The sequence below is a fragment of the Harpia harpyja genome, chromosome 3 (genome assembly GCF_026419915.1).
Source record: "Harpia harpyja isolate bHarHar1 chromosome 3, bHarHar1 primary haplotype, whole genome shotgun sequence".
Classification (NCBI taxonomy): Eukaryota; Metazoa; Chordata; class Aves; order Accipitriformes; family Accipitridae; genus Harpia; species Harpia harpyja.
In genome coordinates this window covers 47,760,247-47,787,732 of record NC_068942.1, presented here as the reverse complement: position 1 = coordinate 47,787,732, position 27,486 = coordinate 47,760,247, and the positions used below count along the sequence as shown (strand labels likewise).

Genomic DNA, 27,486 nt, shown 5'->3' with positions numbered 1-27,486 from the left:
CAAAATTACTAGATAACACTGTGGCTTTAAATATCTTCTGCAAAATGTAAATAGATTACCTCCATCGCTTTTTGGGGAAAAAAATACAGCACATGCTACCATCATGTGTTTTTTTCTTATGTGAACGCTGAATGGAAAATATCTGACATGAAAAGTTTTGATGTATTTATCAGATCATAGCTCCCTCTTGTGTAATTCACCATTACTACAGAAAACTAAGTCGGATAGAGATTGCTTAAACGAAATTCTATGATACCTATTTATTTTATTTACTTTTACTTTTCTCATCAGTGATATTTTACATTTTGGAATTTTGTATTTTCATGTAATTTCAGTGCCAGGACAGATAATAATACTTACAGTAAGGCTGCACTAAAACTACATTTAGAGGAATATTACTTTTGCTCAATGACATGATTTTGATGTCCATAATCAAAATCCTGGGCTTCTACTTAAGAAAATTCATGTCTAATCTGCTATTTATTATTGCTGCTAGGTCTTTCTTTCACATAACTTTCTAGGATTTTTTTTCTGTTTATATTTTGATGACTTTTGGAAAAACTGTAGCTATTTTTATTTTGTTTTATTCTCTAGTTTTTGTGTCCATAGGTGTTCAGAGCACCATGACGTGGTTATTATCATTCTGTGTCTAAGCTTTGTGGTATTCTCTTTCTCTCGGTGAAGTAAGACTCACTTTAGAACTAGTACCAGGATATGTATAAAGGAAAAGCTGGGAAGCTTATTTAAGACTGCATTTCATTAATTTGACTGTTATTAACACTGGAAGAGTTACCTTTGGAGTAGAAACTAAAAAAAAAAAAAAAGCAGTTCTTCCTATAACAACATAGTGCAAACCCCCAAATGACCCTCCTGGAAAAGGTGTATGAGAACATAGCATGGAATAGGTGAGCAAACCCAAATTGAGAAAGTACAAACAAACCTGGTGCTAATGGTTTAACTGCCACTTAAATTGTGAATTGTGGTTTTGTCCACAGAAAATGACGAATCATCTTAAATGGATCTGCACAGACCAAAGCTAACGCTGGAGAAAGTAACATCACTGACTGAAGTAGATGCAAAGATCCTTAATCTTTCTTCTATCCCAACATATACCACTGTCACTATCAAGTAAGGCTGACATTGCATATTCATTCCTCCTTGAAAAATTCAGTTTATTCACAAAACCGCGGTGGTTTACTATTTCAAATTGAAATTTATTTTCAAAGAAACCAACAAACATTTATTTTCAAGTAACCAACCGAACCAACCCCAAACTTGCTAACATTGGCCTGAAGCTTGCTGGGGAGGGGGGGCGGTGAGGGGAAGGGAATGGTGCTGCGTTTTGTGTTTGAGAACACTCCCGCTTGCTGCGCCTGTTGTTTTACCCCGGCTGCTGGCTCACCCCGTCTCCCACTGCCCCGAGATCGGGCAGCCCCCCGAAGCGCTCGGCCTCTCGCCGACGCCAACCGGCCCCAGGAGCTCCCCGCAGACGCTGTCCCCCCCGCTCCCGCCCTCCCGCGGTCGCCATAGCACCCCAGACTGGCGGCCCGGCGGAAGGCCTTTAGGTAGCCAGGGCGATCGCCTGAAGGCGGCGGGCGGGGCTGTGGCAGCTGAGGCAGGCCGAGAGGCGGCGCGGGAAGCAGGCGCGGGCAGGGCAGCCCCGGCGGGCCGTTGGGCGGCTGGGCCCTGATTTCGAACGGCTAAGCGGCCCAATCAGAGGCGCGGGCGGGGTAGGGCGCTGGGTTTGAGCCAGGCGGTAACCGGCGGCGCGGGCGCGGAGTGGGGCCGGGCGGTCGCGATGGCGCTGAGCGGGGTCTGAGAGGTGGCTGCGGGGGTCGGGGAGGCGGCGGGCGCTGGGATGGCGGAGCAGAGGCGGCGGCTGGTGCGGCTGGCGGTGCTGGAGGAGCTCCGGGCCTCTTACGGGATTAAAGTGAAGAGCGGGGGCTGCCTGGCGGCGGCCAAGCAGCCGGGAGCGGCGGCCGCAGAGGTAAGGGGGAGGATGGTAACACTGCGGCCCTCAGGGAGGGCACCCCCTCGCCGGGCCGGGCTCCGCCGCGGCGGGCGGGGGAGCGCGGCGGCCGCCGCCGCTGCGGGAGCCGGTCCTCTGTCCCCGGCGAGGCCGGGTGGCCACCCAGTCTGGCATCGCTGACGTGGCCGTAGCGCCGTTGTTGCTGCTGCCAGCCCCTGGCAGGGCATCACCTCCCCTCGTGGGGAAGCGTCGTGATCCCTGCAGTGGGGGAAGTCGTCCCCCCCCCCCACTTTCCTCAGCGAGGAAGGGCTCCAGACGGTCGTCAGGACAGCCGTAGTGTGATTTCGTGCGGTAACTGTTTAGCGACGCTGAATTCCCCCCGCCTCCCGCCCGTTTAGGACCCGAGTGTTGCAAGGCAGCCCAGATGGTGAATGAGATGTGTTCCTCTTTTTGTTAATGCGGTTGGTACTCCCTCTGACGCGCATGCGTGCCGCTGGACTATGCAAGAGCTTTTTACGCTTTACTCTGCTTAATGTCACTCACTACGGAATTTAAATCTTAGTCATTGTATTATTTCTTGGAATACGTAGCTACCGTGTAGTTTCTAAAGGCATTGTGTCTTATTTTACTTGATTCCTTGGATTTTTGGTTTGAAGGGCTCTATTTGTGTGGTTTCTTAGTACAAGACGTGGCGATGGGTGTTTTGGTACAGACAGATCTGGTCTTGATTTGCCTGTGCTCTGAGGAATGAAATCTGTCCTGTTACCTTAAATACCTACTTTGTATTTGTTGAAGGAAAAAAGTGTGTTTTCTGTCTCATGACTCTTCTTTAAAACTAAAGTATCCTAATGAATGCCAGTTTATACAGCATTGAAGTCCACTTCAGAACACTGATCTTCTAGTAGACTCTAATTTATAAAGCATGGGCCACTATCAAGTCCTAAACAAGATCCCTCTGCAACTGATATGGCACAGAACTGAGCACTCTCAGAATGAGCTTTCTCTAAGGCTGAGAAGGTATTGCAAAATGCTGCAGTAACCTTTGGTCAATATAAGCCAAAGAAGTTGCAAAAACACATGCTTGAGTTGGGTTGTTTGGAGGGGGAGAGAGCAAAAGTAAAGTTAGAATTCGTTTCTTCTCCCTTGCCAATATCAAGCATATGGTTCTAGACTTTTTTTCCCCCATTTGAAGGGAGGGTAATAAGAACTGTGAATAATATATGTATGTCATAATAAAAGATCCCTATATAGCTGTCTGTAGTGCTTAAATTTTATACAAGGAAGAAAACAAATAACAACTGAGCAAGGTAGGAAAAAGTATAGAATAACATTTGTTTTGCTGTGGGGATTCTATTTCTATTGTAAGGCAACAAACATAACTTTATTTTGAGAACTTAAGCTACAACTTCTGATATTTCAAACAAAACCCATTAAAGTGAGGATATCAGTTATGAATTTTAAATGTTGAATTACAAGCCACTGGAATTCTCTATTACATAATCTTGTAAATACAGAAAACATTGTATCTTGGAGTTAACTTTTTTTTTGTGCTTTTAGTAGCAACCTGGAATACAATGACAAATGTGTTGCTTCTCTTTCCTTAGCATGTTATGTTTGTTTTCTGTAGGACAGATAGGCCCAAGGTGGCCTAATGGGTTAGTTATTGATTAACTATTTTCCCAACGTGCTCAGCACTTTGAATTTCAGGTATACGTGACCAAGAGTTTGCATTCATCTCTGATAAGTTGGGCATGATCCCAATGCTCTTCTGGTTGGGGAGGGGCTGGCTTGAATGTTCTGTAAATATCAATAGAAGAGAGGTGAGGCGAAGAGATAAAAGTACAAGTTGTTACATTGCAATGTGGGCTTTTATAACTGAAACAACTGTGCAGTAACATCAGATTTTAAAAAAATGCTGTGGGTAAGCATCAGTAGTAATGACTGAAGAAATTGCTTGTTTTCTAATATGTAACAGATACTCTGATTTCTCACTATAAGGCAATAGAGTTATAACAGGTTTTTAAATACAAATGCTAAATATGAGAGTTCAGAACAGTTTTCTAGACTGTCCTGCTGAGTTTAATCCTCCCTGAAACAGCAATCTTGTGTGCCTCAGGTGAAGAAAAAATTACTTTAAAAAAAAAAAAAGGTTATTTCAAATGTGTTGTGTTGATTTTTAAGAAAAATAGCATTTAGTCAATTTGAAAAGGTAAGGTGAGATTCCAGAACTGTCTGTTTAATATCCTTGCTGATTTGGGGACCTTATAGGAAAACTGACTCCTTGTAAAATAAAAAGTGCAAAACATACTGCAGAAAACCTCTCTATTCTTTCACAGTAATCTACGGTATTACCTGAAACTAGAATCAGCATAGGCTCAGATATCTAGAGATGATAGTGCTTTTCCTGACAATACCTCTTATCTCTTTTGTCTGAAAGACTTGTCTTAACTACCCTTCTGTTTGTACTTTGTGGAATATGTGCTTTTCTGTGATATTTTGTTGGTAATCCTATCAACTTTTGAATAACACTAACTGAATTTTGTATTTTAGGGTAAAATCTTTGGAATACCTTTTCACGCGTTACCGCAATCACTTGTGCCAGAATACGGTTATATTCCAAGGTAAGTTAACACTGTATATTTAGATTTATGCTTACTTTGCTCTCTTTATAGTATTGAACTCTTGTCAGAAGAGGGAACATAAGTTTTAGCAGGCCTGGAATAAATATTATGGGCAATACAAGAATAGCTTCAGTTGGGGAAGGAGGGATGCAGAAGTTAGATGGGGAATTCAGCACCACAGCTATCATTCAGTTGTATTTCTTTATACTTCTTGTCATTGGGGAAAACTATCCTATATATTAAGTTTTATCTATTTATCATGAAATAGTTTTTCTGGAAAAAACAAGCTTTATTCTGAGTGTCAGAAGTATGTTACTGTTCTTTCCTCAGCTTTCTTGTTGATACTTGTGAATATCTGGCAGAACATGTTCATACCGAGGGACTCTTCAGAAAGTCTGGATCTCTTGTTCGTTTAAAAGCTTTAAAGGTATTCTCTAAAGCCTCTCTTTTTTTTTTTTTTTTAATAAGCTGCATTTCACTTTATCATCTGCATGTTTCAGTTTTGGGACTTTTTCAGTAATGTTTAAGTTTTAATATTAGAAGTAGACTGGTAACATTACCTGCTTTAGAAATGAGAGGCAATCTACTCCAGAAACTGGCATACTTCACTCCCCCCCCCACCCCTTTTTGGGAAAATTTTCAGCTTTTCAGATGGTGAGAATACACTTGTGACTGAACAAACTTGTTAGCAGTTATGCACCCTGGATACTGTGAGGATATTTGTTTAGCAATGTTCTTCCAGAAGGATGCGTACACAGGAAACGTATATTAACACTTGTGGTCTGACAACATCATTTGTGTCTCTTTGTAGGTACTGTAGTTAAGTAAAACATTACAAGGTTGAAACTAAAAATGGGGAAGATGTGACAGTCTTTTCTGATACAGGCTAGAGGATTAATGCCTAAACTTAGAAATCTGACGGTATGTTGAAGACTTCAAATCATGTTTCTTCTGAACAATTTCAGAGTAAATTGGATCAAGGTGAAAACTGCCTCTCAGCTGCACTGCCATGTGATGTTGCAGGGCTTCTTAAACAGTTCTTTAGAGAGCTGCCAGAACCCATCCTTCCACCTCACCTGCAGGAAGGCCTTTTCAAAGCTCAGCAGCTAGGAAATGAGAAGAAAACTGCTACCATGTTGCTGTCGTGTTTGATGGCAGACAGAACAATTGAAGCTTTGAGATACTTCTTCAGCTTTCTGAGAACTGTGTCCCTAAGGTCAGTGTGAAGAGAGTACTTGTAAACAGCTCCCAATTCCTTTAATGACTTCTCTTTTCAGGCAACCGCTGTAACTGAGTGGTTTGTGACTTTAAACTTTATCTGCAGTCATTCACTAGAATGCAGTCATGGTCTTTTCTTTCATAAATTCAAAGTGTTTTCTTTATGAAACCTTATTTTGCTGGAGACTTGACTTTGTTTCATTCTTTCATAGCTGTATGCCTCATTCTTCTTTGGAAAGTAAAAGGAGTGATTGATAAAATTAACATAATCTGATACCTTGCATTCCCCAAAACTGTCAGGGGTCTATAACCTCTTGATTTCAATAACATAGCCATGCTGTTACGTAGCCTGGGGTGCGTAAGTCTACACATTAATCTCAACATGTGAGCACTCAAGTGAATGACTCCAATTTTTGGTGGGTTTTGGTTTGTTTTTTTTTTTTTCCCCCCAACTGCATTTGTCTTATTTGGTCTTTTCTCTCTCCACTGCTTATGTCCTGATAATTTGTGTAATAAAACCTTTTCTTGTTAAGATCTAATGAAAACAGAATGGATAGCAGTAATCTGGCAGTGATTTTTGCTCCTAACCTCTTGCACTCGAATGAAAATGAAAAGATGTCAGCCAGTACAGAAAAAAAAATTCGTTTGCAAGCCGCTGTTGTGCAAACACTTATTGACCATGCAGCAGAAATCGGTAAGATGATAAATGTTTATCAAAATGTCTTGTTGCACATACTTGTGTACAGCTTTTCTTTTCAACTTATTTAAATAACATTAAAAAATATATATATATTTCTCAACTAATTCAGGACAAGTACCAGAATTTATCTTGGAAAAGATTCCTGCAATGTTAGGCGTTGATGCCTTTCAATCTACTCCCTCACTGTGGGGCCATGAAGACAGTGAAAATGAATCTCCCAGTGAATGTAAGAAGAGGAGGCACCGAAGTGTTGGGGGTAGGTATGTTGTGTGAAAGTTTGGGCAACTAAAATAGAATTATTTTGAGACTTCAGGTATGCTGATCCTAAGCACTTGCTTCTTCCACAAGCAGAATAGATGCCTGTGAAATTTGTTGGGTTTGATTTGCGAAATCTACGTAAGACTTCAGTAATCGCATCACTTTATTGTATATTTACTCTGAGTTTGTTCTAGTGTGTCTGTTGCCTACCAAAGAAGCTATTTTGCTTGTGTTCGGATTTGTGAAGCCAGATTAATGTTCCAGCTTTTTGTTGAGTCAACTTCAGATCCTGTTGCAGAACACTGATAAAGATTTTTTTTTTTGCTAGTTTTGAAATTATACTTGGTCACTCAAAGATATTGCATACTTTAAGTCAGGTCATGAGAAGGCAAGGATATAAATGGTATGTGTGGTTTGAAGTGTAACTCTGAATTGGATATTACGGGATACTGTGTGCTCTGATATCATGGATCTGGTTTGGGTTTTTTTCCAGTTCAGCTATTCAATAGTTTGGTTTGCCAAATATGGACAATCAAATGGTATATTCTCTGTTCTTCTGCATTCTCTTTGAGGAAATACTATGGAATATGTATGCTTGACTTGATTCAAATCCACTGTAACACTGATCTTGTATGTATTGCTATAAAAATATGAGTATTTAGCTCATGTACCTGGAATATTAAACCTGACAGGAATTGAAATTAAGGCTTTATTATTGTATATGTTTAGCTAAGGCATGGGGTTTTTTTGTGTAATATACTTTTTCCACTCTGAAGAAGGGAGATCATCCTGGGGCTGCAAAGTTATAAATGTTTGACTATTAAAATTTTGAGGAGAAGCAGTTAGAATTTGTTAATGCTGTGGAAAAGGTTCTGGAGGTAGGCAGCTTCTACTCTTTCTCCAGATGTAGTAAAACATAGTATTACTACACTTCATCTGTTTTCAAAGTTGAGTCTTTAAAAACTACCTGATATCTACCACACACCATAAAAAGTACTGCAAGCTTGTAGTTCGCTAAGCTTTGCTATGAATGCATGGAAATACAACTGTAGGTAGCAATAGCACTTAATAAAAATACTTCCATTTTACACTTTTTAAAAGCAGGAAAACAGTTAAAGTTCATGCATATACTCTGCTGGGATTAATTTTTGCCTTTTTAAAAAAACCAAACAACAACACCCCAAACCAAAACCACATAGTTCACAGAAAGGTTGTACATTATTTCTTTGCAAGAGCAAAATTTCATACTTCTATTTGGAGCCTAACTTCAAAGCTCTAACTGCTTTTTAACTTCAAGATGACTGTCCAGTAAAGTGAGAAAGTCTGTGAGACTTTCTGTGAGAGAGACTTCATGGACGACACCTAGATTTGCCTACAAGAAATCAGAAGGCATATAATTTTATAATGACCAGTAGAATTTTCTACAAGAAACTTCTGTTGTCTGTGCATGAATCTTTTTTTTTTTTTCTTTTAAGGAAAATAGAATTTTTCAGCTATTGTGAATGCGACAAAAACTATGTTGGTGAGAAGATCTGGACTACAGTTTTCTTTACATAAAACAACCATTTAAACTGATTTGCTTTATTTCGCTCTGAAAGAATAAAAAACTTGAGTCGAAAATAGAGCAAGACAAACTTCCTATTTAAATTTGGTGTCTTGCATTTCAGATATTGTTAGTGGAGCATTGAATAAAGTTAAATCTAACAGAACACCCTCCACTACACCACAACAAGACAGAAGCGGTAGGTATTTGGTGTATTTGTACTAAATAAAGCCCACGCAGTATATTCTGGATTTGTCAACTATATTCCACAAATTTTTTTAACTGAAGAACTAGAACTTAGTTGAAGATAAGTGATTACATTTAAATTGTTTAAAACTTTGAATATAGCTACATATTTATTGAGGATACTGCATTTACTGTAGTTCTTGGAGCAGTTACAATCACTGCAGCAGCAGCTGTGCGGTTCTAGGATTACACAACTGAACTTGTGCTTTTTATCTAATGCATGCTAAGGCTTCAGTGCAGTAGTGCAGCGTTTGATCTTGGGAATAAATTTGCCAGGACTGAAATTCTCTCACTCGTACTCTGTCTCTTAAACTTACAGAAGATGACTATACTTTATTTTTTTCCCTCCTAATACCTATATTATTTTATTAATGTATGGGTTTGGATTTTCCTTTCTGGTACTCTAACTTGTGAAAAAAACAAAATAAAAAAAACAAACCCTGAGCTATACTGATTGTGTTGCCTGCCTGTTCAAAATGCATGCACTTTGGCTAAGCTTTTACAACTTTCTTGCAGAGTTTAAGAAAAAACAAAACAACTGTTTATATTTTAGTAAACTCAACTTTTTAAGCTGTTATTGCAAATTTGGTTTTCTGAATTTCAGTCCTTTCAGTGGTGACTCCAGTGGTTCTTACTCCAAGTACCAAGCGTAAACTTCCAACTGATTGCTCTCAGGGCTTGTCCAGCAAGAAGAGACGATCTTTTAAGCATAGTTTTGCTTTTGAGTTGTTACCAAGTAGCATTTTTAACAGCAGCTCAACACCAGCATCAGGTACAGTGCCTTTATTTTTAACTTGCTGCTTGAAGTGGTTGTTTGTGGCTTTTAATTTAAATGTAAAAACTTCTGTTCTTGTCAGGCAGTCATTGATAATCTTCACTTAACAGTGTTCCTTGCACTACTTTCCTGTCTTAGCAAGTAGTCTATGTTCTTCAGTGACTGTCATGTTACATGGATTGAGCAAAAGCAAAATTCTGTTTCTTGTTTTCTGTTTTATTAATCTCTCAGATCTGCAATCCTGATGCCCTTTTATCTTTTTCAGTTCCTCTGTATCACCTAGGTTATACTCACATTTCTGTCTTAGCACACAAATCCATGAAGACTGCCTATGCTTCCAACCTTTTGAAAGTTGTAGCCGCCTTCTGTCTCCTAAATACTTAAATAGCTGGTCTTAGCTCTATGTGAAATGTAATTGTTGCTATTATAAAGGTTCCTTCTTGAATCCAATCACCTCTTGTTTTCTCTAGATGCTAAATAATCTCAAAATTTTACAGGAAAAGTTTTACTTTTGTTTAACAGTGCTTTAATATCACTTCATTCTACTAGAGTGCTTCCAAATGTCAGGCTCTTCTGCAAATCCTATTTTATTTCTGTTTGGTTCCTTAATGTGCTGCCAGCTGAAGTTAGAGTAAAAACAAATTTCTAGATTGGCTATGTTTGTTTTCCCTGAAGATCAATTTTTTTTTTACCTCAATTGAGTGGTATAAAACTTCTTCCTTTTGTTTATTAAATCATTTCATGCTCACCATGAAATTCTTGTTTCTATGGATAAGCAAACAAAAGCAATGACATTTTCTAAAGATAGTAGTAATGCATGTGTTTCATGAAAAAGTTTAGTAGTAGAATAGCATCTCTTTCATTTATTGTTGCTTTACCTGATCTGGCTAGGTGTGTGTTTTAAAAAAAAAAAAAAGCATACTGCAAATAATATTAAGACTGAATCTAATTTTTCTTAAGCTCTTAAATTTGAGGAACTGATGTGATGATAGCAGTGTGGAAACTTAATTGAGGTATTGATATCAGTAGCATGCAATTAATTGCAATCCAGCCGCTTCTATAGATGCTACAAGCAACAGCTTCATTTAATATTAAATAAAAGTGGCAGTCAAAGTAATTTCAAGCCAGCACTCCACAAAATCAATCTGTGCTGTTTAAAAACCTATTCTTTATTGTATTAACTGTTAAATCTTTATCTGAAAAAAATGTGGCTATTTTAAGATCATGAAAATATGATTTTGTTCCTGTAGTTCAGTTTGACGCAAGCCCTTGTGTGTCTCTTGAGTCATCACAAACCTCGCTGTCTCCTTCAGCCAGTGGTGAAAATCATCTGTTTAGTACAGGGAACAGAAGAAGTAAAAGACATGCAAGCAAAAAATTATACAGGTAATTCGCCTTAACTCTCAGAAACTAAAGATAAATGGGAAAGGTAGGTCTAGACCCCTTGACTAATGATGTGTAAAATCTCAGTCTGTCTTTAAAATCATCCTTTTTTGATGTTCAAAACATACCAAATTTTTATAGTAATCTTAAAATCACCAGATCTTCCAATGTGGCAAAATGGAGCCAACAGAAGAAGTAAAACTAATGGAAATAACCATAAATAAGCATCAGGATGTTTTCATTGCCCTCCTAAAGAGTTTTTTGTGTCACTTCTTCCTCTCTGTCCTCCCAGGGCTGAATCAGGAAAGACAGGTTGTTTTTCACCAAAGATTAGCCGAAAAGAAATGGTTCGTAGGTCGTTACGCTTGAAGTTTGGTTTGGGGAAAAGCAACAGAGAAATAGTAAGTATTCTGCTTATAACCCAGTCTTCTTGTTACTCTGCAAATATGAATCCTAAGTTTTGGGCATTGCTTTTCAGTAGCAGGAAGGACTTATTTGGTAATGGAGGGATCACAGTGTGGCTGGACCTGCTATCAAGTACAAGAAACCCTAGGTTTATTTTCATAGCAGTAACTGATCAGCTTGTACTGGGTTCAGCTGGGGTGGGACAAGAGGCTGGGGGAGGGGACAGCTGGGACAGCTGACCTGAATTGACCAAGGAGCTATTCCATCCCATATAATGTCATGCTCACCAGTAAAACTGGGATGGGGGAGTTTTTGCAAAGTAGCCACTACTCAGGGGCTGGCTGGGCATTGGTCTACTTGTTGTGAGTGATGGCTTTTGCATCACCTGTGGGTTTGGGTTTTTTTGTTGTTCCCCAGCCCCCTCCTCTTTTGCCTTTCCAATTCTCTCCCTCATCCTGCTGGGGAGTGGGGGGAGTGACCAAGCAGGTGGATGGGAGCTTACCTGCCAGCTGGGATCAACCCACCACACTCATGATCAGCAGGTCTCACAGTTCCTGAATTTCTGAATATTACAGAGCCTATGCACAGAATCACTATGTTCAGAGTGTGGTTAAGCCTACCTTACTGCAGGTGGGTTGTTCCCTACCTACAAAGAATCGAGGCAAGGTGAAGTATGGCCAAGAAAAGCCTGCCATGGCTGATTTGCATAGCCTTTTCCTGGAGGTTCCTCTGTAAATCAGTTTCTGGATTACAAGTTTATATGAAAGTAATTATCACCTTTTGTTTGTTCAAGAATATTGTATCAGGATGTGCGGTTGGTAATAGATCTGAAAATATTGGAAGGCGTCTTGCAAGTCAGCAAGGTTTGGAAAGCAGAACTGAATGTGCAAAACAAGATGCATTCTTCAGCCCATGTGTCAATGAAAAATTCCCTAAGAAAGGTAAGTATCTAACAGAATATATTGTATGGGGAAAACTTTTGCTTTATCCATAAAGATATAAAAGCAATTGGATTAAAAGTGCTTCTAGCCAGTAGGACAAAAGTTACTTACTTGAATGTTAGCGGCTCCTGGGGAAAAAGAATTGGTTTAGGACAGGGCCGTGTCTCTAGCGTATTTTAGTAGCTCTCTTTTGTTAGTTAAACAAGATGAGATACAGGATTTCAGTTCTTAATATTACAACCTTTTTTCACATTTCTGAAATTTGATGGAGTCATCTTTAAATTCAGTGCTGCTTTGATAATTAGGCTTTTTTAGAAGTAATTTTGCCTGTAATGATCATTAAAATCGCAAGATTTTATTCTTAAACACTGTGATATTTATTTTAAGGTTCAAAGAATGTGAGCAAGTCAGAAGAAAACTTGCTAACTCCAAAATGTCACAATAAAGTAGTTCACCAAATGTCATGGAGTAGTCCTACTGTTAGAGATTCTCAGGTGATCAGCAGGAATGAGGGAATTCTGCCGGGACACCCTGAAATGGGAATTGGTTCTTCTTTGATATTTGGAAAGCCACCAGTTGTTCCAGATGAATTCAAATCCACAACTGTAAGCAAACAAGACAACAGCTTAGAACTTTTGCTTTGTGAAGAGGAAAGTAATTCAACTGCAGAAACATTACTGAAAGTTAAGCAAGCCTTCTCTGCATCTGGAAGTAATCTTCACAATTTGATAGGTGATACAAAACTACCTTTCTCAGATGTAGCAGGTGAAACATTAAATGAAACTCTGTGTCTCACAGGGCTCAGTCCAAAGAAAGAATTGTTAGCTGAAGAAGTTTCTGAAAACCTAGTAAATACAAAATCCAGGGAGCTGTTGCACCAAGTTAATCAATCTTATGCTATTGATAAACAGCAATCAAAAAAAGATGAAATTAAAGTTTTGGAGAAAAAAAACTTCAAAACTTCTATTGAGATTGAACTTCATGTCCCAAAACCAGGTATAAAAAAAGTAACAGAACTTCCTGTGCCTCAAGTACTAGCCAGGGAAGACAAGTTGACAGTTCAGAACAGTTCATCAAAAGATGACTTAAACAAATTAGATTCCTTCGGAAGAAAAGAGGAAATAGAATTAACACACTCACAAACAGCTGAAAACTGTGTGGTAAAATGCTGTAATTTGGAAGAAGATACCGCTAAACTTTCTGTGGCAGGACAGCTTCCTACTTTGCAGTTGCCTAAATCACAAAATGAGGTAGGCAACCAATACTTGCAAGCTGAAAATTTTGATAAAACTTTAACTAAAACATCAACTGTTTCTGACCATGGAAAGGTTTCTGACCACATACAGTGGTTTAACAAGCTTTCATTAAATGATCCAAGTTCTGCAAGCAAAACTAAACCACCTCTTAAGTTTCAACGTACTCCTGTTAGACAGTCTGTAAGAAGAATGAATTCCTTATTGGAGGCTAACAGACGATCTGTAAGTTCTCAACTGCTTAAAGCAAGTGATGTTGGTTCACCACTTGTTAAATCTTTCAGCTATGATTCTGCACTATTCTCCTGCACAGAAAAGCCCTCAAAGAATTCCGTGGCTTTGCCACTCAGAAGTGAAATTACATACGACCAAGTTTCCGCATCTTATAAGCGCTTAGACTTAACATCTAAATCATGTTGCAGGCCATTAAATCCATCAGACAAGCCTGATGTTTCTGTCAGAACTGCTGGAATCCATGAACAGAAAGCAACTGTTCATCCATCAAAGTCTGTTCTAGAAGATCTAACCAATCATGAAACAGTAAAATCCAGTTTAAAAGTTAATGCAAATATAAATATTCCGGGTGCTGCCCCAGAAAAATCTACAATCTCAAGAAGTGCTCCAGGAAAAGAAAGAATTCGTTATAGAGGCTCTCCAAAGAATCCAATATCTAAAGTGAAACTGCTACCAACTGCAAAACCAGTAGACTTATAAGATCAAATATGATGGCTAAATGGGCTTATTGTAACCTGGTTAACCTTTGGAAAATTGAAATTTGTATGATTATTTTTTTAGCTCTAATTATTTGTGGGTTTTGATTTATTTTTTTTAACTGTATGAGTCATGGACTTGTACAAATAACAGTTTGTTTTATGTCAAGGTTTTCCTCATTTACTGAAACTCTTGTAAATGCTAGTCAGTTCATCCAAGTGAATTTGACTTCTAAAACAAAAATAACCAGTTTTTACAAACGTTTGTGTTAGGTCCCATATTTGATTAGCTCAGCTTCTAAAAGCATGCTGCATCTCCCAAAACAATTTTTTGCAGTATTTAGGCTAAGTACCAAGTTGGTGGTTTGTTTTTTTTTTTTTAAAGAAAAAAATCAATTCTCAGACATTTTAAACAAAACTAACAGACATGTGAAAGAAAATGTCTTGATGCTGAGTATTGGTAGTTACATTTATTTACTTCTTAGTTTTAAGTGTGTTGTAGTGTTACTTTGATATTTAAGTTGGACCTTTACACCAGCTCTACTTCTTTTGAGACAATGGTTTTGATTTATGTTGGAGTAAATTTGGAGCATATTTTCCTTGTTGAGTAGGTAAATTAATTCTATTTTGACATGTGTACACACACACTGGAGAATTATTAGAACACATAGAAAATAAATGTGCAGTTTATTCAAGAAGTGAAAAGTCTTAAAACTTCATGCAGCAATGTCTTCTGCAGTAGGTACCAAGTATTTTCAGTTGTGAGCAGTAAAATGTTTTATCTTAATATGAAAGGAGGGTTTTAACTTATTTTTAGGGCAACAGAATAGTGTTAATTACATGTGCAGAAGCAGGTTTTAGATGCTGATAATGTTGCAAGAGACGAATGTAAGAAGCCATAGTGTGTTAAAAGTTGATTTGCACAAGCAAATGTTTACATCTTTTGGAATCAAAACTGTTTGTCTGTCATCAGTTGTAGCATTATTTAAGAGTAAACACTTAAAACTGTTCATTAGCTTTCTGTATGTGCGAATTGCTTATTGGCAAAATGTAAGAGCTGAAAGCACTGGATACTTTTGGTTTTAATAAAACCATTGGTTTTGTCCCTTTTCTGAGCCTGTTCTATAATGACTTAGAAATTTAGATTATGTTGTCATATGCAGACTGCGGACATCAGAAATGAGTAAGTCTGAAAATACTGATGTCAGAAGTGATTCTGTTCTGGCTCTCCTTTTTGTTCATCTTTGATACATGTTGGTGATTCTCACAACTAGCAAAAGGCATGGTGCAATGTAATTTAGCGGGAGTAGGCTTCTAAACTTATTGAGTGATATGTTAATGAAAGGAATAGTTCCGCTTGCTTTCTGTTCCCTGCCTCCTTCCCCACAACCCACCAACTCACTAGCTGAATTGGTTCAGCTCAGTGGTCTGGTGGAAACCTCCTGCCCCCATCAGCCCAGCTGAGCTGCCTCATGCTGTTGCTACATTATTGTTAAGCTCTAACACTAGGGAAAGAGCTGTTAGTGGATCTTAACAGGATTGCTTGGTGGTGTGGTTAAGTAGCGGAAGCTTCAGTTTCATGAAATAAGGGAGCCAACATTAACGGGTCACCACCACCCAAAGAGGAAGCTGCTTCTCCCCACTCTCGGCGATGTGCTCCTACCCTCTGCCTTTAGCTGGTGCTGGCAGATCCCTCAGTAGGCTGAATGTAGGCACGAGAGCACCCTGTTTTGTACAATTTCACTGAGGTAAATAAGGTTCAGCAAAGGAACTGCCAGCAGTCGTAGCTGATGCAAGGATGCAGGAGATGGAAATAGGACAGAAGGAGATACAAGCAATGTCATGAGGAAGAAAATGAGATCTGACTCCTTCTGTAATAGTCACATCAATTTGTGTTTGAAAGAGCAAGACTTGAGATTTTTTTCCTGTTAATATGTACAAAATATTTTGAATGCTAAGGTAGCTTTGACAATGTGTCGTGGATGGAGCAGTAAACTATTTTTGATCATCAATGCAAGGCAGTCTTGAAGCAGTAGACAAATGTCAGACAGGGAGATTTTGGTAGGGGCCTGACAAACAAACCCTTAAACACCTGGAAGGATTGTCAAAGAAAGTTCTAGGCTCTGTTTTTTGAGGTTTTACAGAACAGTCTAGGTACACATCCGTTTACATAAAGTTGATCATGTTTTGGAGCAAGATTAGAAACACTAGATGCCCAATCCTGCAAGTTAGACATGTATAATGTACTAGACTAGCGAAAAAGAGAGAGTAATCTACATTTGAAAGTGCAGTTCCTGGATCTGTTGTGGTTTATGGGGTATAATTTCAGAGCTTTTCTGTAGATATCCTAAAATGGAACGTCATGTTCATGTCAGTAGCAGTGAAGACGAGTTACATAAAACAGCCTTTAGAAATTACCATTTTGCCAAGTGCTATTAAATGATAGACTTAATTTAGCAAGATCCTTTTATAGTTGTCTTTTTGTTAACCTCAGCTATGGATGAGGTACATAAATTTGTTTGAGGGGGAGACCTTTACTTGCAAGCTCTTAGAGGCGGTTGCCATGTTGTTACCTTGTAAACCTGCAGTTAGGTAATACTATCATTCCGTAAGTAAACCGTTCATCGTATTATTCTGAGGAGAGAAGTTGCAGCAGGAAGACGGACATAATCCTAGGAATGCATAATTTATTTCTGTAACTGTTAAGCCATCAGCAACCTTCACTTTATTCTTAGACTATTGTGTTTAGCTGAAAAGGGAGATCTTGACCGTCCCCCCTCGGCCCCCCCCAAGCTTTGTGTCATCTTCTGAATTGGCCAAATCCACTCAGCAAGCACAGGGTCTCGGCAGGCACCTCCGAGAAGCCGGCGGGGCCCGGCTGCGGGGAGAAGGGGGGCGAGGGGCCGCGGCTGCGCACGGAGAATGCGCGGCCGCGGAGCCGCCGCACCCGCAGAGCCGCGCCGGGAGCGGGAGGTGAGTGCGGCCCTCCCGGGGACCGGCCCGGCCGTCCCGGGGGTCTCCGTGCCGCTGCTGAGCTGCCCTGCGTGCCGGGGGAAGGTGGGGTTGGGGGGGTGTTACGGTCCAGCTTTCCACGGGCGCAGCACAGAGGTGCGGGGGGGTGCAGGCGGCGGGGCGGCAGCCCTGCCCGTCTGCGTATTGACGGGGAATATTTTGGAAAAAGCAGGCTTTTTTTCCCTCTAAATAGAAAAGAAGAGGCTCTCCTGGCGTGCGGCTCTCTCCTGCAGAGGCTGGCGGAGCGGGGGGGGGGGTGGTGCAGCCGCGCACCGCCGTAGCGGGCAATATTTCCAGCATTGGTTCTTTCAGCCATTTTTGCCTCAAAGACGTTTTCAGGTGCCTTGCGTGGGGCGGTTGGAGCGGAGGAACATCTTTGAACGCCTGGCGTGGAGAAATCGGGCAGCTGCGTGTGTTTTAAGGAGGACAAGGGGGACTCGAGGGGGCTTTGTTCATTCAAGGGATTGGAAGTGATGCGTTTTAATTATTCTCTGATGTGCGGGGGAAAGGAGCTTTAAAAAACAAGCGTTCTGATTAAAATTCAGCCTCTCAAAGGGGACAGTAAGTGGTGCTTGTTTGTTTGTTTTTCCTAATTAAACTACACTGTGCAGCCATTTAGTGAAAAGGACTCGAGGAAACAAATGAAACCTATTTGCTTCAGGTGAGGAAGATGATGCATAGGAAATAGGAAGCCTCTTGTCTTTAGGTACAAATAAAATATAATCCAGGTTGTTCAGCAGTTTCTAGTGATTCATTTTTCAGGCAATGCAAGAACAGCGCTTGGAAAACACAGCTCCAGGCTGAAGAGTCCTTTGCTTTTAGCCCAGAGCTTTATCAAATAGCATAATAAACATGGGGGGGGGACGGGACATAGGCGTATTCTCATTAAATGAAACGGTGGATCCATTTTGTTTGCAGTGACTGTTAATGAATGTTGTGGGCAAATGCAAATCAGAAAATTGATTTCTGCAGTTTGCTACCTAATATTTTTTTTTAGAAGAGAAGAACCTATCCACCCTATTCCCTCCCCTGCCCCCCCCCCCAAGTTTTCAGCTGGCTGAATTTTCAGCTGCCCCTAGAAGCTGTGATGTGCAGCAGTAAGATCAGAAGTTATTTCCAGCATGCGTACTGGACTTTTTTTCCACTATCATTTATAATCAAATTCCTTTCTTTTTCACAGGATGAAAGTGGCTACCAGAATGACAACTACCTTGCTTTGTAATGTGGTATTTCTGCTGGCATTTGGATTGGCTTCAGCTTTTAGCCACAGCCCTAGGACCCCTGACAGGGTTTCTGAAGCAGACATTCAGAGGCTCCTCCATGGCGTTATGGAGCAATTGGGCATTGCCAGACCCCGGGTAGAATATCCAGCGCACCAGGCTATGAATCTGGTTGGTCCACAGAGCATTGAAGGTAGCTGATTTCTACGTTGAGTTATGACAAATTTATTAGTATCCTTTGGTAATAATTATTGGTTTGCATATAGATGTAGAGTATCCTGAGCTTAAAATCATGGACTTCTTCACCATGTTGTTGCCTGATCTTTGTTTTAAAATCGTCATCCCTCTTTTACCTTCCTTAATATAACGATTTTGGCAGAAGAAGTAGTGGGATTTTTTAATGTACAGCCTTTGTAGAGTCATGTCATCTTAGAAGCATCTGGTCTCTAGTATCTCAAAACAATGAGTTTACTAACTTCTTCCCCAATAGTGTGTATAAATATATCACATATATATTTCACATGAAACGAATGTGAGCTACAGAGCCCAAACCTCATGGAATTTTAGAAGCCTTTGCAGACCAGAAGAGATCAAATGTTGGCAGCGTCATGCGAGCTAAAGGGAGAAACCTTATACGGGGAGTTCTTCCCACGTGCTGCAGAACCCTGTGCAGCCCTCCATGGGGCAGGATCCGTGCCGGAGCGCGCAGGCTGCAGCTGCAGGGGTGGAGAGGACACCGGTGCTCCTCTCCCTGCGCCCACAAGCAGCACCTCAACACTGTGTTGCTGTGATGAATGCTCTGGGCTCAGGTTCATTTTTTTGGCCAGTACTTCTGGTCTCACTCTGCATGAGTAAATTTGCCTTGGAATCAGTCTTTTATAACTATGCAAACCATCTGAAATATCTGGCTCAAATGTCAGGGTATTAGGATAATGTTGCAATGTATTGCTATTTGAATTGTAATAAACTAGCTTTTATTTTGGGATTACAGCAAAATGTTGAAGGCATGCAACTCCAAATATTATAGTTTATGTGCAAACATCAAAACAGAGCAGAAACTCTCAACCCTTCTCTCAGAATTAAACCAATTTGACACAGTGTGTAGCAAGTCTTCCCAGTTCATAAGTCTGTGCCCTTTATTTTGTCCCCATTCGGATCTACAGACTGTCCTAGCCAAAGAGATACAATTGTCTTAATGGAGGCTGAAGAGAGGATTAAAGCTGAACTGGCGTTTCTACCGGCTAATTGCAGACCTAAGTTTATGTAATTTTCTAAAGAAAATTTGAAGGGCATATGCTTTTCTGCAAACTTAAATGACATAGATTAGGTTTAAGGAGTAAAATTTGGTCTGTGCCCTTTCCTTCTCCTTTATGAGTGTTTGTATGTAGAGAAATTGGGACAGACTGGTGGAAGTGAGTGATTTTACTCTCCATCTCCCTCTTTTCCCCAGACTTTTTAAAAAAAAAAAAAGTTAGAAAAGATAAGCAAATCTGGATCTCCGACAAATATTTAATCTCAGCTGTTTGCCATTACTTCTAATTACAATGTTAGCAAAACCAGATTAAGAATCTCTTAAGTATTGAAACACTTCTGGTGCTTGTGAGACTTGAATAATACTAGTTTTCCAGTCATCCATACAGTCTTCCACAAAAAGCAGGCTGGACAAACTTTTTTTTTTCCCTCCTCTCTTTTCTTTTTTTTTTTCCTTTTTTCAAATAAAAATACCTTCTGTCTATGTAACAGTAAAACTGAAAGGTGATAAATCCAGGTTTTTTATCATATTTAACATTCCCCTCCTGATCAGATGAGGATGACTCTCTTAAGTCTACCATGGTTATTTAACAGCCTATTGAGAAATTTCTGCGAAAGCGAAAAAGCCTTGTGAAGTGAACTCTGTCAATCAGTGTAGAAATAGACATGCAAATCAGACCTTCATGTCAAACGTTGCTTTTCATAGAGTGTTTTGCGGTAAGTTTTTCAGATAGTAATCACTTGCTGTTTCTTTGGTTTCTTGTGGTGATATGTGTCTATTTATAGATAGATATCTCTTAAAGTATCTGATTAGAAACTTCAACTTACAAAAGTGTTGTGAAAGTGTTGGTTCCAGTTACAAAATTAACGTGGTCTTATGTCATTCTACACAGTATTTTCTCATACTGCTTTTTTAAAAGTACATATAATTCAGTAAATTTTCACCATAAGTTTGACTTTAAATATAGACCATGAACTACAGGATAGCTAATCCAACAAAACTTGCATTTCATTCTGTACCAGTGATTTTAACTATTACATTGTGAAAGACTTCAGAATTGAATATACCAATTACTAATCAGTTAACAATGCTCTGTTTCATCCTCTTTGAATATTTATTTTTGCATAATTTTGGGAAAAACCTGCACAATGCATTTGACTTTCTATTAGGTGTCTGCTTTGGAAACAGAACTGCTAAAATGGCATGGTAAGATATTTATTCCAAACAGTCTAGTTCTGTAAGAGATTCCCATACATAATGCTTCCACATATGGTACATGCCTGAAAAACTGCAGTTTTTACCGTTTTCCCTGCAGTCTGCCCACTACTCGGTTATTGCCAGGGGACTGACATTCCTGACCTCCCAGCAGCTCCAGTCAGCCAATGTTTTCTGAACAAAACAGAATAGAAACTGGATTCAAGCACGGACCTTGTCCTCTGGTGAGGAATGAGGACAGGAGACATTTGAACGAGGACTCCCATGAGGCATTGACCTGTTACGGGCAGATGAAGCATAATGCTCAGTACAGTAAAAACATTGTGACCTTTCTGAACTGAGTTTTTGGGGGGTTGATTTTTTTGGGGGGGGAGCTGGATCTTGCACACATATTTTGTGAAATTCCTTCACATGATGTAGAAACAGAATTTCCTCAGAGGAGGAAGCTCCAATCTCTGCTCTGCCAAACAGACTTGCAGGACTTTCTGGAAGAATGTTTCTGATGGTGGTGAGCTCTTACAGCTTGCTTGTCTCTCAGATACTTCATGGCCAATGGGCGAGGAGGTGAACCAAGCAGCACAAGAAACAGTGTCATGGGTTGTAATGTTTAAGCAAAAAAACCTGTGCCTCTAGCACAGGTGTCAGCTGACAGGAGTATTGAGGAGGATTGAGAGAGGACTTATGATTGATGTTCCCAGTGGTATGCATATGAATAATAAGTAATTTATGGTTGAGCAATAGAAAAAATAACTGCATGTGTTTTTAGAGTACATCAGTACAAGGTTTCAGATTCTGAAGGATTCACCTACGGGCTTTCCACAACATAGTTACACTTTTATCACTGGCTAATAATTCTGTGTGCAAGTGCTTAAAAAAATCTACAAGATAATAGAAGGGAAAACTAAGGGGGAAAGGAAGAAAGAGGTTTAACAATAATTGGAATATGTCTCAGCAAAATAGGGTTTTCATTCTAAATACCATCATGGCAAAGTGGTAATTCACTAACTGTGCTCCTGAGGCATTATCTTCATTGGGCATTTTTGCCGGAAAGTAGTGAGAGTAGAATTGGGTATGAAACTCTTATTATTTATGAGAAATTCTGAGCTGCCAGGAGTGTTGACTTCCAGCCATTTTTCAAACTGTAGGTTGCAGTGACCAATGTAGACAGTTTACAACCTGCTTCATCCCATGCCAGTGTCCTCATCATCAACCCACTGACTGTTCTGGAGTGCATCTGTTTCTCATTTTGACCAGATATTGCACCTCAGCATAAAAAAAACCTTTATCAATCAGAGCTTAATAAATTTAGTATGTTCCTACAGAAAATTGTTTTACTGAACAAAATGTTTTTGTCAGAATTTGCCCCAGCAGTGTAGACCTGCACCAGTGTTGATAGCTGTGGATGCCATCAGTTTCAGCCAAGCCAGGATTTCAGAAGTACCACTGATTTTCAAAAGGCCAAGATTTCACCCGTTATATGTGTACACTTGCAAATGAGGTGCTGTCAGGAAAAATTAATTTCTGTGGCTTTGGAATTTGGAAACAAATTTACGCTGCCATAATATAGACAAGTTTATACTAGCAGCCTGATTATAATGAAATGTTTGCAAATTTGAGTGATTATTATAATAACCTTTTCCAGCTGAATAAGATCTCAATAATTTTATATGTAACAAAAATACTATTGCTGTTAGTTCATAAGCAGATTTCCTAATTATGCCCATTTTCCATCTCAGCTATCTACATTTTTTCCGGTGTTAATCATCACGTTTTGACTTTAAAGTGCTAAAAAACAGAGGGTGGGTGTGTTGCCTTGGCTATAGTAAGTGAAGTACTTGCTCTGTGCCAAGGACAACTAAAAGATGGGCACTTTTCAGAAACTACGTTTAGCAGCCTGTGTTCTCTTTCCTAAGTGACCAGATAGATTTCCTGCTGATGGACAGAAAGAAAAGTACAGCTTGTTAATTGAAAGAAGTTACTGCCTTTTCTTATGTTGAAATCTAGAAATACATGGTGGTTTTGGGGTTTTTTTTCTTCTCCTTCCCTTTGCATTTGTCAATTTACCTGTTACCTCAGGTCAAGCTGCTAAAATAGGAGTAGAGCCTAGAAAATGCCTGCTAAAGAGTTTAATCTACCAAGAAATTACTGTGAAGTTCAAGCTGTGTGTGATCCAAGGAGATCTGGGGGGTCCAGAGGGCTGTGAGCGCGGTGGCTTTTCTCTCTGGGCGGCTCGGGGAGGATGGCTTCTCCGCCCCGAGCCCGCAGGGAGGTGCGGAGGCAGCGTCAGCTCTCCTCCTTCGCTAGGGCTCTCTTAGCTGAGTGGAAGCAGTTCACAGGATAAATATGTCACAAAAATGGGAATTTGGTGGCCAGTTCCCTGTACTTGTGTCCCACAGCTGGCAGATGGGATGTGGCGGGTCAGCACGGCAGAAGCCAAACAGATCCTGCATGATGGGTGTCCAGCGAAGATGTTTTTAACACCTGAAGTGGTATCTTTGGAGCAGCTGGGTTTTGCTGACAACTTAATAGATTTTCTTTCTGCACAGCCCCCCCCGCCCCGATTCCTAAATGTAATAAACCCATATTAATTAATTTAATTTCTCTAATAATATTTGCTCTCCTTGTTAATTTGTCTTTTCAGAAAGCTATATTGGAGTCACTTAGCAGTATCTATAAAAAGAGGGGAAAAAACATAGAAAAGCAAAACAGGCATTTTTAATGAGTAGCTGTGTTTCTGTAGTTACTATTTAGGTTTATCACTAAAATACTTTACAAGCACCACTGGGCTGTATTCAGGTTTTCTATAGACAAGAAGGGAGCTGTATCTATGTTAATAGAGGACAAAACAATAAAGAAATGCCTTCAACATTTCAAAAACATACAAGTTATTTTTTCTGCATGGCAGGGAGTTTATGAAGTAAGAGACCACGTGGTTTTTTTCTTTCCTTGCATGCTTATAAGTTTGTGCCAATATTTAAGGGGTTTGGGTGGCGGGGGGGAGGAATATGTGTATAATGCAAATTTCAGGACTATTATATCATGCATAGGAGAACAGTAAAATCTCACTTAAACACACGGGGGCACCAGTAGCTCAGCTCGGGCAGTTTATAGCACTTAACTGCATAATGGGAAATGCGAAGTCCTATTTTCATTTTGCAAATATCATCTCCTTACATTTTCATTGCCTCCTGTACAATTCAATACAACAGAAAGCTTCTTGGGTGGTTTTTTTGTTTGTCTTTGATTTGGTTGTTTTGGTTTTATTTCTTAAAAACACTTCAAAGGAGATGATGGTTGGTAAAGGTGCTGGCGTGAGAGCCCAGAGAGTCTGAAGTTTGCAATCTGCAAAAGAGGCGTAATGCTGTCAACCTCAGTGACAACATTAAATTATTTCCCTTAAGCCCTGATTGTTTGTAGGTATAAGAAAATATGATGCCTCTTTGGGAGCGTTTTGACTCCTGCAGAGACTGCTTATAGCTGGGGTTTATCTGATTATTTTGAAAGGAAATGAATGCCTGTTTATTGTTTTAGAAAAAGCTAGTTAGTGTTTGCCTGATTGAGATGATAAAACTCAAGAGAGTCTGGAACATTATGCTAATATTTCTACTAACAACTGGTAGTTAATGACTCGTCAGCAGACTCCGTACAAATAGCACTTTGCATGAAAACTACTGTCCATAAAATTATGCAGATAACTCATGCATGTTAATAATGTATTTTGTTTACATTTTCCTAATAAGAAAACTAAGACAGATAACGCTGGATTACCTTGCTCTCTGGCCTGTAATGTACCCCCAAGACAAGTTTCCTACAAGGACAGTAAAAACTTTGTATTAGAAAATTGCCAAAACTTTTGCTTATGAATGCACTCAGTGAAACCAGTGCATAAACGACCTTTGTACTCGTTTGCTTTTGGACTATGCTTATACCCAAATATATTTGGACTTCCTTGGGTGACTAGAAGTAAGAACCGTTGACACATGGGAGTGATATCTGGGGGTCAGCAAACATGGCAGTGTGATGGCTGCGTCCCCTTTGCTCTGTGCCAGCATGCAGGGGTAGCAGTGTAGGTGTCACTGGGCTGGGACAGACCTCCCGCAGTGAATTCTGCTGCTTCAGAGCTGCTTTGTAGCATCAATTTAGTGCAAAGAGACCACACAATCATTTGGGATTTGGATTATTGTATCTGTTCTATAGAGAAAGTCCTGCTGCAGTTGAGACATAAAGTTGCATTCACATTGGGACTGCTTTTGCTGAAGCACACATGACTTTAATCAAATGCTGCGTTATGGGCCTGACACTTAACAAACAAAATCACAACCCAACATCACTCTTCTAGTCTCTGCTTTCAGCAGTGTTTTTTGCAAATTACTGAAATAGCCCAGGAAATATGATTTCAAAATTTAATATGGATATCTCAAATTTCTAACATAAAATGAAAATGCTAAAGCTACACTTTTTGATACATTAATATGGTAGACATCTGGATTTGTATAGATCTGACTAAAAATGCATACAATTTTCTTTGTATTTTATTCCCCAAATTGTAATGTCAATCATAACCAGACTCTGAGTATCAGGCAGTGGTGCATGTCGTGAGAGAGGTGATTTAGAATGTTAATTCCTGAATTTAAAAGCTAATGACGGTGCCAAATGACACTGCCAAATGACAGCGGCGGTTTACAGTGGATTTTCTTGATCTGAGTAAGTGATATGGCACAGGTCTGTGAAGAAATGGCATGTAAAACGATTATACCTGTAACTCCACAAACAGGAAAATAATGAGGTCATATGATTTTATTTGTTCTTTATTAAAGACAAGTGTTTGAAAATTTGGCCTATCACACCCTTGCTTCCATATGAGTTTATAAGCCATGACACACACTGAATAATAAGAAAGCAAAGTTGGTGTTCGTATTGCTGTGTGGAGGTGGTATTGTGTTACCTCAATGTGTTTGACACCTTTCCCTCTGGAGCAAGGGCAGGCTCCAGCGAAGGCTGTGGGTGTTACCACTGTGGGCTCTGCCGCTTCACTGAATTTCAGGAGCTGCCCTCCCTCAACACTCACGTGCTGTAGGAGCTGAGCAGGCACTGCTCTTGTCTCCTTGGTGTGTCTGGGGAGAGGCAGGGAAAGTTCTCAGAACTAGTGTGCTCATCAGAGAAGTCAGTCAGTGGGGAACGCAAGAAGAAAAGTGTATTAATCCCCGTTTCTGTCTAGATCTTTGTTACTTGCATGTGGGTCTAAGGGACCTATTTAGATTTGAGGCTTTGAACCTTTTCTTGAAACAACATGTGTATAACGGTCCTCTTCTCATGGCTGCAGGAGGGACTGCAGGTGTCACATCCCTCTTCTGAGGAACCACGAAGATAAAGTGACTCAAGCTCTTAAAACCTCCCACTAACCACTGTTACATGGTATAGACTACTGCTATTCATCAAGTCATCTTTAAAAGATGCCACCAAAGGAGAAGGCAGTCTGAGATAGGACTCCTTCAGGGAAGAAAGGTGGTAGGTCTGTAAGGATTTAGAATTAAGTAGATTCTCACGTACCTAGAGGTAATTAATCAATTAGAATGGGATTTGTAGCCACAGTTATTTTTTTGTACATGTCACTAGAGGGAAATAATCCAATAAGAGAGGTAAGAAACCTGAGGAGGAGACGGAATATGATAGTTTCTGTATTGTCTGATGCTTTATAGTATTTCTGTTTTCTAGTGTTGGCAGATGGTATATAGGAATTTAATAAGAAACAGTAAAATTCTATCTAGCAATGGAACATGGTCCATAAGTATTTAAAAATCTGCCAGTGAAGATTGGCCAAATTATGATGAGCTCTGGTTTTCAAAGACTTTTTGTCCCTGCTTGTCTTTCACATGCATAAAATAAATCCTTGGGCACATTAGTTAGGAGTTATACTTTTTTGTAATTGTTCTCAAAATCATGCGCATTTCCCTGGCTCCCATCTGAATTTTAAATTAACTTACAGTTAGAAAAGATTTTTTAATTTATGTGGTTCTATGAAAAGATATTTTAGAAGTCTAGACAAAGAAAAGATTCTTGCTTTTCTTGATTGTGGTGTCACGTGCAGGAGATAGGATCTCTGGCATGCTCCAGAGGTTTCTGGAGCTATTCTCTCTGTGCTTCTCGTCGTGCATGCTTTCAGCAGTGCCCTCACAGCTGCTGCAGGGATGAATGAGAAGAGGAATGTTCTCAGCTGCTGAACAGCAGGGAGGAAGAAGCTGGTTTCTCCCCTTGGGATGCTTTAGTAGATCAGGTCAGCTGGCCCGAGTCCCTCTTGCAGTGCCAAAGAGCAGCGTTGGGCCTGGTCTTACCTGGCCGGGCTCTTCACCTCACCGCTCTCTTGCATCTTCATCGTGTGCCGATGCTTTTATTGAAGCGCAAAAGAAATCTCATCTTAACTTGGGCCATGTTGGCAGAAGTTTTGCGTAGGAAGGGCTCTGCTTTTGGAGTTGTGAGGTTATACCGGCTCACCAAAGCAGAGACTTGGGAGCCTTGTAGCCTCACTCTGGTATTGTTCGCGGTGAGGTCGTTTGGGGGGGTTAGAAAATCTGCCCTGATGTCAGCCATCAGACAGGTGCGCAAAGCTTTTAAACACTTCTGTTGGAGAACCAGCTGGGACTTCGAGCCGTTTGCATGGAAAATGGCATTGAATGAATACGAATGGGCAAATAAACAGAAAAACTTTGTGAAGTTCAGCGGAGTGGTAGACAGAAAACATGGTCCCATGCTGGACAATTCCGGTGC

At 40.0% G+C, this 27,486-nt stretch overlaps 2 protein-coding genes across 4 annotated transcripts in view; both read left to right on the top strand.

Annotated features, from left to right (window-relative positions):
• Nucleotides 1-1,843: 1,843 nt before the first annotated feature.
• ARHGAP11A (Rho GTPase activating protein 11A) lies at nt 1,844-15,132 on the top strand. 2 transcript variants are annotated; one of them, XM_052782477.1, is made up of 12 exons: nt 1,844-1,987; nt 4,520-4,590; nt 4,921-5,017; nt 5,556-5,806; nt 6,342-6,502; nt 6,618-6,764; nt 8,434-8,508; nt 9,160-9,327; nt 10,581-10,716; nt 11,006-11,114; nt 11,912-12,059; nt 12,447-15,132. In XM_052782477.1, exons 1-12 carry the CDS (start codon nt 1,859-1,861, stop codon nt 14,024-14,026), a joined length of 3,072 nt encoding a protein of 1,023 aa, XP_052638437.1. In that variant the 5' UTR covers nt 1,844-1,858; the 3' UTR covers nt 14,027-15,132. The 2 variants fall into 2 exon arrangements, with proteins under 2 accessions (XP_052638437.1, XP_052638438.1); XM_052782478.1 differs by lacking the exon at nt 8,434-8,508.
• Nucleotides 15,133-16,848: 1,716 nt separating this feature from the next.
• The window catches only part of SCG5 (secretogranin V), a 32,099-nt gene continuing 21,461 nt past the window's right edge, over nt 16,849-27,486 (top strand). Inside the window, exons 1-2 of one of the 2 annotated variants that reach the window (XM_052782479.1) lie at nt 16,849-16,995; nt 18,215-18,447. In XM_052782479.1, coding sequence (XP_052638439.1) covers nt 18,216-18,447 — 232 coding nt within the window. In that variant the 5' untranslated portion in view covers nt 16,849-16,995; nt 18,215. Of the gene's footprint in view, nt 16,996-17,408; nt 17,596-18,214; nt 18,448-27,486 lie in introns of those variants that run through there. The other variant, XM_052782481.1, reaches the window with a different exon arrangement.

Coding starts and splice junctions, on each gene's coding strand:
- ARHGAP11A (XM_052782477.1), top strand. CDS start 1,859: ATGGCGGAGCAGAGGCGGCGGCTGGTGCGGCTGGCGGTGCTGGAGGAG. Junction 4,591..4,920: donor GAATACGGTTATATTCCAAG/GTAAGTTAACAC, acceptor TTCTTTCCTCAG/CTTTCTTGTTGATACTTGTG. Junction 10,717..11,005: donor GCAAGCAAAAAATTATACAG/GTAATTCGCCTT, acceptor CTGTCCTCCCAG/GGCTGAATCAGGAAAGACAG.